This window comes from Protomyctophum parallelum (assembly GCF_964188405.1).
Source record: "Protomyctophum parallelum genome assembly, chromosome: 22".
In the NCBI taxonomy this organism is placed as follows: domain Eukaryota; kingdom Metazoa; phylum Chordata; class Actinopteri; order Myctophiformes; family Myctophidae; genus Protomyctophum; species Protomyctophum parallelum.
The window spans coordinates 8,799,902-8,812,198 of record NC_139714.1 but is presented as its reverse complement, the minus strand read 5'-3'; the positions used below and the strand labels follow the sequence as shown (position 1 = coordinate 8,812,198).

General features: G+C 43.7%; 1 protein-coding gene across 1 annotated transcript; it reads left to right on the top strand.

Annotated features, from left to right (window-relative positions):
• The first annotated feature begins 2,408 nt into the window (after positions 1-2,408).
• Positions 2,409-4,739, top strand: ftr64 (finTRIM family, member 64). Its single transcript, XM_083757683.1, has 3 exons — positions 2,409-2,677; positions 3,018-3,881; positions 4,074-4,739. Exons 1-3 carry the CDS (start codon positions 2,428-2,430, stop codon positions 4,637-4,639), a joined length of 1,680 nt encoding a protein of 559 aa, XP_083613809.1. The 5' UTR covers positions 2,409-2,427; the 3' UTR covers positions 4,640-4,739.
• Positions 4,740-12,297: the final 7,558 nt, after the last annotated feature.

The window sequence follows — 12,297 nt, the reverse complement described above, 5'->3', positions numbered from 1 at the left end:
GCCAGCGCCAAAAATGCTCCCCGACAGCATAATCGGAGCAAATACCGGGCAGTGTGTATGAGCCATAACGTGTTGACTACACTACACTACACTAATAAGGACACATAATAATAACTAATAACCCATCCGTTACTACATGTGGAGTCAACTAACTTCCTTCCACGCGCTACGTCCAACCAGGGAAACTCCCCCCTGTCAGGTGTAAAGGAGCAACTTGGACACTCAGGCATGAAGGAAGCATGAGTTCAAGTCCGTTGCTCTCCCCAGGTTGGTGGAGGGTGTGTAGAGCCCAGGATCACATTAGATGATTGACATAGGGGTGAAAAATGGGTTACAAATTGTGGGATAAAAATATATTTAAAAATAAAATCAGTGATTTCGCTACTCACCAATACAAAGACGGTTTTAAATAAAAACAGTGATTTCACTACTCACCAATACAAAGACGGTTTTAAATAAAAACAGTGATTTCGCTACTCACCAATACAAAGACGGTTTTAAATAAAAACAGTGATTTCGCTACTCACCAATACAAAGACGGTTTTGTGATGAAGAAAGTCTACTTTGGTGTCACGTGGAGTCAGGTGGTTTTGACGAGGCAAGCTTGCTCCCTGCTCGCTCCATGGGGGGGGGCGGAGGGCATGAAGACAGCCATGGAGCAATGGAGCAAGCTTGTCTCGTCAAAACCACCTGACTCCCGTTGGAAATGAAGTGCGAGCTGCTCTGCCCCCCCCCCCCCTCCTCCTCCAAGGACAGCGAGAGAGCACCCTGTCTTTTATGTGTGAATGAGGCCTTAGCTTAGACCCAGGAAAAGAAAGCCTCTTTATTTTAGCTTTGGCCTTTAAAAAAAAATAGGCAAAAAAAATAGCAGTCTGACATTTGACCTCGACCACAAAGTCCTCCAGGTCAAATGTTTTGTAGCCTCGGTACGCTAAAAGGGTTTAATCCTCGGATTTGGGTTCTTTGAAACGCCCCTCAGCCACTGCGTTAGTTTTACTGAGGTTAGGTTTAGGTATAGTTTTACTGAGGTTAAGGTTAGGGTTAGGTTTAGCCGTTTAGGTATAGTTTTACTGAGGTTAAGGTTAGGGTTAGGGTTATGTTTAGGTATAGTTTTACTGAGGTTAAGGTTAAGGTTAAGGTTAGGTTTAGGTATAGTTTTACTGAGGTTAAGGTTAGGGTTAGGTTTAGGTATAGTTTTACTGAGGTTAAGGTTTCGATTGATTGATTGAAATATTTATTTCTACAGTACATTTCAAGCACAAACTCAATACAAAGACTGTTAACTGTGAGTGGACGACCCAATTAAGCATTACACTTGTTTACAACAGGGTCCACATTGTTCAATTCATCAAAACATTTAGAGACATACAAATAGACACTTCTATGTAGTTAAAGAACAGAACAGGAATTCATCATATAGGAAGCAAAAAGGGAAAAGATACATATACAGTGAGGGGAAAGGGGGGGGGATTCAGATTTTACAGAGGCCAGTTTCGAATTGCAGCCATCCGTAGGTGGCCTTTGAGAGCGGTTTTGAAGGAGTCAAGGGATTCACATGTCTTAATGACTGTTGGTAGGGCGTTCCACATTTTGGTGGCATAGGAGCGAAAATAATTTAGTCCCTTGTTTGGGTTAGGGTTATGTTTAGGTATAGTTTTACTGACGTTAAGGTTAGGGTTAGGTTTAGGTATAGTTTTACTGAGGTTAAGGTTAGGGTTAGGTTTAGGTATAGTTTTACTGAGGTTAAGGTTAGGGTTAGGTTTAGGTATAGTTTTACTGAGGTTAAGGTTAGGGTTAGGTTTAGGTATAGTTTTACTGAGGTTAAGGTTAGGGTTAGGTTTAGGTATAGTTTTACCGAGGTTAAGGTTAGGGTTAGGTTTAGGTATAGTTTTACTGAGGTTAAGGTTAAACTGTCAATCACAGCGACTGGCCAGTCACAGCGCACCCTCTACGTCACTCTGTACTCAACCCGAGGATAAAACCCTGTTCGCCCTCGGTACCCACGCTATTATTTTTGTTCGCATTGGGCTCTGAATTCGACTGAATTTTAATCGTATGTACCTGAACCCAAGATATAATGCATGTGTTATAATCTCCTGCTGTACACAAGGAAATAAAGAGGAACCTTGAACCAGATTCCTGACAAGCCTTTTCTTATCAGCGCAATAGAAATACAAGGGACAAGGTTCAGTGTGGTTTTGTCCGTACGAACCAATCAGAAAGGATGTCTCATCTCATGTGACCTCTGAGGAACCAATAACCAGATATTCTGGTTATTATATCTGATCTCTCGTATCATGTGTTAAACCAACCTTAAGTCAGTCGACAGACAGGCAGGCAGGCAGGCAGGCAGGCAGGCAGGCAGGCAGGCAGGCAGGCAGGCAGGCAGGCAGGCAGGCAGGCAGGCAGGCAGACAGACAGACAGAAATGGCGCAGCAGGGAGTTCAACTGGATCAGGAACAGCTGTGCTGTTCTATCTGCCTGGATCTACTGAAGGATCCAGTGACTGTTCCCTGTGGACACAGCTACTGCAGCAGGTGTATCGAGGTACACTGGAACCAGGACGACCAGAGGGGGAGGTTCAGCTGTCCACAATGCAGACACGTCTTCAACCCAAGACCTGTTATGAAGAAAAGCACCATGTTGGCTGAGGTGGTGGAGACCCTGAGGAAGACAGGTGAGAATGATTTAAGTTATCTTGTAAATACAGCTCACTCACTGTCTGTCAGATGTACATTTATAAACCAATAAAGAGATGAAATGTCTTATTACAAGAATATTGAAGGCTAACAACAAGTGTGTCAGGATATTTTGAGGGGAAACAATAATAATCTAACACCGATTGAGTGTTAGGCAGATAGACGGTAACAAAGATAGGCGGTAACAAAAACAATAGTTATCAGGCAGCGGAGACATGCTGTTACAGTAGGCTACCAAATATGAGGGTACAGGCACATACAAATGAAATACATTTCTATCAGATTGAAAAATACATGTATGTCAATCTATATCAACAGGACTCCAAGCTGCTCCTCCTGATCACTGCTACGCTGGACCTGGAGATGTGGCCTGTGACGTCTGCACTGGGAGGAGACTGAAAGCTGTGAAGACGTGTCTTCAGTGTCTGGTCTCTTACTGTGACACTCACCTCCAGCCTCACTATCAGTCTCCTGCCTTTAAGAGACACCAGCTGGTCCAAGCCTCCGGAGAGCTTCAGGAGAACATCTGCTCTCGTCACGACGAAGTGAAGAAGGCTTTCTGTCGTACCGATCGGCTGCTTATCTGCTCTCTGTGCTCCATGGACGAACACAAAGGTCACGATACCATCTCAGCTGCAGCAGAACGGGCCGAGAGACAGAAAGAGCTCGATACGAGTCAGCAGAACATCTGGCAGAGAATCCAGGAGAGAGAGAAAGACGTGAAGGGGCTTCACCAGGAGGTGGAGTCCATTAACCACGGTGCCGACAGAGCAGTGGAGGACAGCGACACCGTCTTCACTGAGCTCATCTCTTCCATGGAGAGAAGACGATCTGAGGTGAGGCAGCTGATCCGAGACCAGCAGGAACGCCAAGTGAGTCATGCTGAAGAACTGAGGAGGCGTGCGGAGCAGGAGGTCACTGAACTGAGGAGGAGACATGCTGAGCTGGAGCAGCTCTCACTCACAGAGGATCACATCCGTTTCCTACAGCGTTACACCTCCTCCCTCTCGACCACCGGTGACTCTACACACCCAGTCAGCAGCCATGTCCGTCCTCTGAGACACTTTGAAGATGTGACTCTGGCTTTGTCCAGGATGAGGGACAAGCTTGAGGACATTCTCACAGAGGAAGGGACAAACGTCTCGGAGACAGTGAACAGGGTGGATGTTTCACTCCGGGACAGTTTATTGCACGACGCAGACCACGCAGTTGTGCAGAGCCCCAAGGCGGGGGGCCCCCGCCGCCCGCCCGCCGTCTGCCCGCGGCCCACCCTCCCCCCGCCCGCCGTCCGCCCGCGGCCCACCCTCAGCCCCCCCGCCTCAGCTTTGCTGGGAGCCCCCAGATTGGTAAATCCGCCACTGGTTTCACCGTCAGCACCAGCAGAACCCAAGACCAGAGCTGAGTTCTTACAGTATTCGTGTCCGATCACACTGGATCCAAACACAGCTCATCAATACCTGTCTCTGTCTAAAGGGAACAGGAAAGTAACAAGGATGAACGAATCACAATCACATCCTGATCAGAGTTTCACTGACTGGTGTCAGGTTCTGAGTAGAGAGGCTCTGAGTGGACGCTGGTACTGGGAGGTAGAGATCAGTGTATATGCTGCTGCAGCAGTCTCATATAAAGATATCAGCAGAACAGGGTCTGGTCTTGAATGTGTATTTGGGTACAATGATAAATCATGGTGTCTAGGGCGTACCAGCGAAGGTTATATTATCAGACACAGAGGCATTGTTACTCTCATCCCATGCCGTGTGTCCTCCTCCAGAGTAGGAGTGTACCTGGACCACAGTGCAGGTACTCTGTCCTTCTACAGCGTGTCTGACGACACCATGACTCTCCTCCACACCGTCCGCGCCACGTTCACACACAACCTCCATGCTGGAATTGAGCTTTGCTCCACTGGGTGCACTGCTGAGTTGTGTGACCTCAAGTAGATCACACGTTTGTTTTTTAGTCTCTCATGTCAGCATGCAGAATAGTTTCATTGTGATGTTCTTGTTTTTCTCTCAGCCTGCGTTGTGAGCTTGTAGATCAGCTATGGTGCGTCGTATGATGTATATGAAAGTATATAAAAGTATATAGCAGGGACGTGCAGAGAGTGTCAGAGGGGCAGGGGCTGAAATCCCGTAAGAGGGCACTTTTGGCCAAAAACATAGCGAAAATAGCAGATCTCATAGCAGATCTCATAGCAGATCTCATAGCAGAGCTCTCAACGCGTCGCGCTGCGACGCGTTGAGAGCTTGTAGATCAGCTATTTTCGGGGCGCAACCCTGCACTCTTTAGCTAGTGGAGATGCAGGTGTAACGACATGGATTTAGAAACAAATTAGTTCAACGCAAAATAGTAAAATACTGTGTTCAAGTTCAGGAGACTTTTCTCCTAGAATGCTGCCTTCCTTCCTACATGGCATGGAGAGGACCATGTAGTAAACGCTGCATTCGTGGTCTGGAGAGGGCAGTTGTTTTACAGACGGGTAAAAGGGCAGGGGCTGAAGCCCCCTTTGATGTCTATGTGTGCATGTCGTTCTCCTCTTGTATTCATACACACTCTTGTAGTTTAATGTTTATTGTTTATATTAAGGATTAGCTTTTGCCTTGACAAAAGCTAGTCTTCCTGGGGTCCGACACAGACAAACATTTAACATTTAACAAAGGCAATACTTACAATTGTTTACAAACACTAACTCAAAATAAAACATAGTAAAAAAAAAAAAAAAACATAGGAGAAATAAAAAACAAAGAAAAACATAGCAAAAAAATCACTTTCAACACATTATACATTTGAATTATTATTATCCCAGGGTTACTGCAGTATGATTTACATAAGGTGTTCTTTTAACTTGATTTTAAAGATGAATTTTGTATTTGTATTGGTTATACACTTTGGTAGTGCATTCCAACCTATTACTGCTCTATAGATAATAGAATATTTAAGAATATTTGTTCTTGGTTTAGGTGCCACCAAAACACCCAAACTGGCTTGTCTAGTCATATGGTTATGTTCGTCTCTTACATGTGCTACCTGTTCAAAGGTGTCAGGTACAGGTACATTTGTGCAAAAAAAAAAAAAAAAATTCAAAAAAAATAAAATAAAGAGAATCGATTCTGAATCGGACGGCATTAGAATCGCGATTCTAACTCGAATCGATTTTTTTTTACAGCCCTATTCGCATCCGTTTCAGGGACTGTTGAATAATCAAGAAGCGCTGCAGAATACTCTTGTCGGTGTTGTAGTGTATAGGGCTAGCCTGGCTCCACCTCATTCTGAAAATATAGAAGATTTGTGTTTTATTTTAAATCTTTCCAAATTGTTTCAGTATTTATTTGTATATGTTATTTAAGTGATGTAATTTAATTTAGTAGATGCATCACATTTTGATGCATTGACAGCTTGTGGATCAGCTAGCTGAGTAGAAAAAAGAAGAAAAAAACCTGTTAAATCGGTTAATTTTTTTTTGTTGCTATTTTAACACAGCTTGCTGCAGGGAACCCCTGGAAATCACCCTATTTCAACTACTTGTATTTGCCTTGTATGCCTTGTAGGCTACTGTATTCTTCATTCATTCATTCCTTTTCTTTTTTTTTCTCCTCCCAGTATCTACCTTTCCCCCGACATGGATGAGGCAATCTAGAGTCTGGGTCTGCTTGACATTTTGTCCAGTTAAGGGGGAGTTTTTCGTTACCATTGTCCCAAAATTGCTTGCTTAGGGTGGGATCTCTGTCGGGTCTCTGCTCTACATGTAAAGTGTCTTGAGACAACTTATTGTGATTTGACACTTTAATATAATTGAATTCACCATTTGTCAAGTCCCGCCCTAGCCCCTTTCGGGACCCTCGGTTACCTTTTCTGAATTTTGGATGGCGGTACCCTAGGGTCCCTCGTAGTTTTTTCCACACTCCATAGGACTAAGGACGCAGCTTTACCTTGTCTGTTCACGGAGACCTGCGCGGTTGCTTGAGTGTTGGTGAGATGTTTCAAAGATGCATAAAACAGCTTTAGGAGACCATGGAAACCTGTGCGAAACGACGCTAATCGGCGTTGCCGTTAAGTATTTTTAATCTTTTTTTGTATCGTTCCAATTTCTTCTCTGTATCGTTCCAATTTCTTCTCTGTATCGTTTGCGTCCAGCAGGTGGCAGCCATGTCACATACTTCTCTCGTTCCAATTTCACACATGCGCACACCACATGCTCATAGTTACAGGTACACAGGTACACAGGTACACAGGTACACAGGTACACGGACATTGCAAGCTGGATGTAGGAGTGGTTGCACCACTCAAAAAGGAACATCACAGGTGCAGCATGGTGACTGGGCATATCATGTTTGTTTTTAGTTTTTTTCCAAAAAATATGTTTTAGACAATTCAACATAAACAAGGCGGAACAAGGGTGGAACAAGGCAGAAAGAGCCTGCTGGTTAGTCAGTCAGGGACCAATCAGAAGACTGACAAAGGGTGAATTGAATATGCAATCAATGCTGCGGTATCGAGCTGTGCTTAATGTGACACCACAGCTATGGTTGCAGGGCAGCATGTACAGATTTGTCTCTAGCTGAAGCTGCCTGCATGTACCCTTCATGGGGCAGAGTGCCCTGCATCCCTCACACATTAGTGGCCGATGCAGAGGTCTGCATCATCTATGCATCATTGCTGAAGAGGCTACTGGCCATTGTTGCATAAGCTTTGGTTTGAGCTACACCAATGTTACTGTCAGCTGACAGGGAGGAGGAGAGTAAATGGTGCATTTACTATATAGCACCTTTATCCAAGGCGCTTAGATTGTGCATTACATTCACCCATTCACACACACATGCATACACCGATGGCGGCGGAAACCATGCAAGGCACCAACCAGCATATCAGCAGCAATTAGGGGTTCAGTGTCTTGCTCAAGGACACTTGACACTAACTTGTCTCTGGGGGAGTCCAGGTTTGAACTGGCAACCTTGCGGTTACCATCCAGCCACTCTACCCATGAGCCACTGCCGCCCCAGTGTTGCACCAACAACAGGAGTCAAAGACGATCCTAGAAGATATCGTGCCGATCGGCTATTTTCAAATGGCCGAGATGTATGTTTTGTAATAACTAGCCCTTACCCGTTGTGAGATATTCCCCCCCCCCCTGGTGGCCGTGGGGGGTACTGCGCCCAGGTCGCATTTTTAATTCACTAATAAATTCATTATTAATCATTAATGTGTCAAATCGAAAAAAGGGCTTTGTTACGCCCTCCATATTCATATGGTCAATGCCTGTGTGGGAGCGATTGGTGCAGGCAATGAGGAGATACTGCGGTGTTTCTGACACACACACTCACACACACTCACACACACACACTCACACACACACACACACACACACACACACACACACACACACACACACACACACACACACACACACACAGACATTGTTAGAATTATAGTATGATGATAATCTAAATCTACAAAGTAACTAGTAACTAAAGTTCATTAGTTCATTATTATTATTATTATTATTATTATTATTATTATTATTATTAGTAAAGTTCATTAGTTCATGGTGTCTTCATGGCTCGCGGACGATGAAAGCCACTGATTTCAGTGACCCTGTGGCCTTTAATTAAGTCTAGGAGGCCATGAAGCTTGGACCAGTGCAGCTATAGGACCCCTGCATGGGGACTTTTGAGTTTTCTTTTTAGTGTGATGCCAAATGCGTCACTGACTTATGTTTGTCTCCTGTCCTTGGATAAACACTTGGCTGATGTTGCCCTATAAATAGCAGGGCAAATGCACCATTTCTTTTACATTCCTGCTGGCGGTATGATGCACGATGAACTGTCAATGGGTTGCGTTAGCATGCTAAATTCCCTTTCAGCTGTACTAATCTAATGTGTGTGTGTGTGTGTGTGTGTATATATATATATATATGTGTGTGTGTGTGTGTGTGTGTGTGTGTGTGTGTGTGTGTGTGCGTGTGTGCGTGTGTGTGTGTGTGTGTGTGTGTGTGTGTGTGTGTGTGTGTGTGCGTGTGCGTGTGTGTGTGCGCCTGAGAGGTCTTGGAAGGATAGCTTTCACAAGTTCATGGAGCAAGTCAAGAAGAATTTTGCCTTTAACGCTTCTGGATCGGCATTGTTTTTTGTTTTCAAGAATGCTTGGGACGGACTAGTGGAGGAGAGATCCAGTAGAACTAAAAGAAAAATAATTTTAGGTTTGTTCTGAAAATCGTAAAAATAGCAGATCTAAAAGCTCACAACGTTGCAGCGTGACACGTTGTGAGCTTGTCGATCTATAGGGTATGCACGTGGCATCATCATATCCGGAAGTTATGCGGGAACGCCTACTGAGTGGCAAAAAATTACTTTCTGGTCTTGACAGCCCATACATCCAAACATAAATGTCCTATCTGATTGCATTAAACAACGTTAAATTACATTAAACTCACTTTACCACTTTACACATTTGCCACTCACTTCATGCATGCGCATACCATCTATTTTCAGCATGCAACCAAGTTTAAAATAAGCCATTACAACACTATCAATTAAGAAACTAAATCAACTGTAGATTTAGTCCACTAAAATCTTATGATAATACAGTCGACCAAAACTAGACAAACACAAATAATGTCAGATAACTCAAATTGACTAAAACTACATTTTACTTTTTACTCAAAAGACTAGGACTAAAACTAAAATCAAAATGCTGTCAAACAAATTATTATTAAATTGTTATTAAAGGGAGCAGCCACAGCAGTAAGCTGACTGACACCTCAGGTTTTGCCATATACAGTACAGCACGTCCACTAACACAGTGCAGAGGCGTCTTAAGCGTCCATTGATCACAGCTCTTATAGCCTGGAGTTCCCCTCATGGCAGATAATACTTCACCGTCTCTTCAGGGATCCTTTTGACAATCAGTGGGATCTGGTGTCAAGACGGAGATTAAATTGTCGCTCACACACACTGCGGTATCATAAAGGCCACAAAAGGCTCAGCACAGTGTCGGGGCTGCTAAGGTAGGCGCATCAGCTTACAAGCTTACAAATCAAAAGCCCTGAAAGAAGTGCCATTTGCGAGAGAGAAGCGCAAAATAAGCGACTAAAGGGCAGGTCAGTAAAACCTGATTGTCTAATGTTGATTTAGGGCAGTGGTCCTTGCACGTTTTCATATGTGCGCCAGTGTGTCACAATGCCGATCTACGGCAAAGCTTGTATATCGGCTATTTTTCGAAAATCCCATTGGGGTTTAAGTGGTTCAACTGAAGCAAGCCCAAGCAAGCAACGACACTTTAGAAACAAGCACCCACAAAAAAATTCAAAACCTAAAAAAAGAAACACGCAAATTTGAATATTTACAAGCCTCTTTAGAGGAAAACAAGCCCAATAAAAGTTGCTTATAATAAGCAGACCTTTGCCTGGAACCCTAATCTGAATGTCTGGCTGCATGCTGTAGTCATGGCGGCTGCATGGTGTGTGTCCCGGACAAGATGCTGAGATGCTGATGAGAGATGCCACTGTGCAGTCATGCATTTGCACAGAGGCCAGTAGACGCAAAACTAGCCCTGCTACATGACCGTTAATTGTGTTGCTGCATGACCCAGCCTTTCATTTATTCAACAGGGGTCTACTATACTATGCTGCCTAGTTCCATCATCTACATACAGTAGGCCTACACTCAATATCCTGCTGGCTTTCTTTGACAAGGAGACGGGATTTCACAATTTTCAGACAGTTTTCGGCCATTATCTCATTTCTCATTCCGCGCGCCATTGACCTTTTCCTTAGCAGACAGCGCTTAATTCTTCTCCATGCTCAGACGATGGTTAGCACCTGCTTGCTCCACCGAGAGGACTGGAGGATCCTGATAGCATCATCGCCATCCATTATTATGCCAAAATGAACTAATAGGGTTTTAATGAGTCAGTCAGTCCTGGGTAATTTCAGCTTCCGTTGTTAAATTGATTCAACTATCCAACCATCTGGGGAGAACTGCATCCCTGTAGCCACAATGAAAATGACATCAGTAATTAGTACAGCTAGAGAGCTATATAGGTCTAACTCTATACTAATAAATCAAATATGTCCGTCAAACTGATACAACGGACATTGTTTTCTTTCTTTTTTCCCCCCTTTTGTTTCATTATTATCAGTATTGACAGTTATGTAGCTAATGGTCTTGGATTCGTCAATATGGTAGTGCATCGTATAAATGTCCTGGTAGAATCTATGTGTCTGAGTGGTTTTAACATGCGATACCCCAAGGGAACCCTTTGAAAACTCCAACGGCCACCCTGAGCATCTCTGTTCCAGAATGACTCCATATAGCTCTCTCCTCCCCTCCAGAGCCTGCTACAATAGAGGACCGCTCAAGAAAGTATCGCAGAAGCATGAATATTTCATAACCTGGTGTGATAACCAGAAGAAATGGGACACCATTCAGGCTGACAAACAACGGAGATCCCTACATCCCCTACCAATGCTGGCACGGCCACATTGGAGGGGGTGTTTTCCACCAGGTTGGACTTCACAGTGATAGTCTCACGTTGCCAGGCGTCTGGAGATCTCCGCCATCTAAAACTGGGTGGAAACAACTGAGTAGTAATAATAATAATAATAATAATAATAATAATAGCATTGCATTAAAGTCTATATTTCATATGTGTGTGAAAATGAAATAGGTATAGGGTACTTTTCAAGAATACGTCAAAACGTTTGATTGAACTGAATTGATATATGGTTTTAGATTATATTAATGATTTTCTTTAAAACCTTGAAAAATGAGATAAATAGGAACGGTATATACGGACACTTTCAAGATTTAAATGTGTACTTCTGACCCAGAAAAGGCAGAGAACTTGCACTTCCTCTAGACGCAGAGTATACCTAAAAGGAGTGCGGAGGCGCTAGGTGGTGAAGTGAAGTGCACCTCCTCAGAGCTGGGCCTCTTGGTGCCAGCAGTAAGCAGATGGAGCTCAGCGGTGGAGCCCGGCTCCACATGGCAGCCCACCGAGGTGTGAGGCGAGCTCTTGGAACAGCCCGATACCTACAGTAGCGTCATGCCCCGTGCAGACTGCTGCACGACGCAACGGCCAGGCTGTTGCACCATTCAAAATCACATTGTGGTTTTTACTTTTTATGTCTTCACAAACACACAAAAATAGCAAATCTACAACCTTGTGCGTTGCCTATTTTAATAAAAAAAATATTGTATTATTATAAATGTTGGAAGGGAAATATGTTTAATTTACAACCGTCCTAAACTAAAGTCAATTAAAATGTGTATTGCAAAATTGTAGGCAATACTATAGTGGGGATCCCTTCATACTTCACTCTCGGCTAAGGGGTCCTTGGGCTGAAAAACATTGAAGACCCCTTCACATATTAGAGAACATCCAATCAGGTAGCATCACCATTCTTTAAGCTCCCAGTAGTTTTATTTAGGAATCAGGAATCAAGCTGTCTTTGCAATGAAGGTAATCAGAGTAGTCAAATGACTGACATAAGCAAACATTAGTGCAACATACAACATTAGTAGAGTCAAGTGGAAAAGATATATTGAGGCACTAAGGCCATTTGTAGAACCAATAAATATGGAATAGAGTCTAGGGTGGGCTG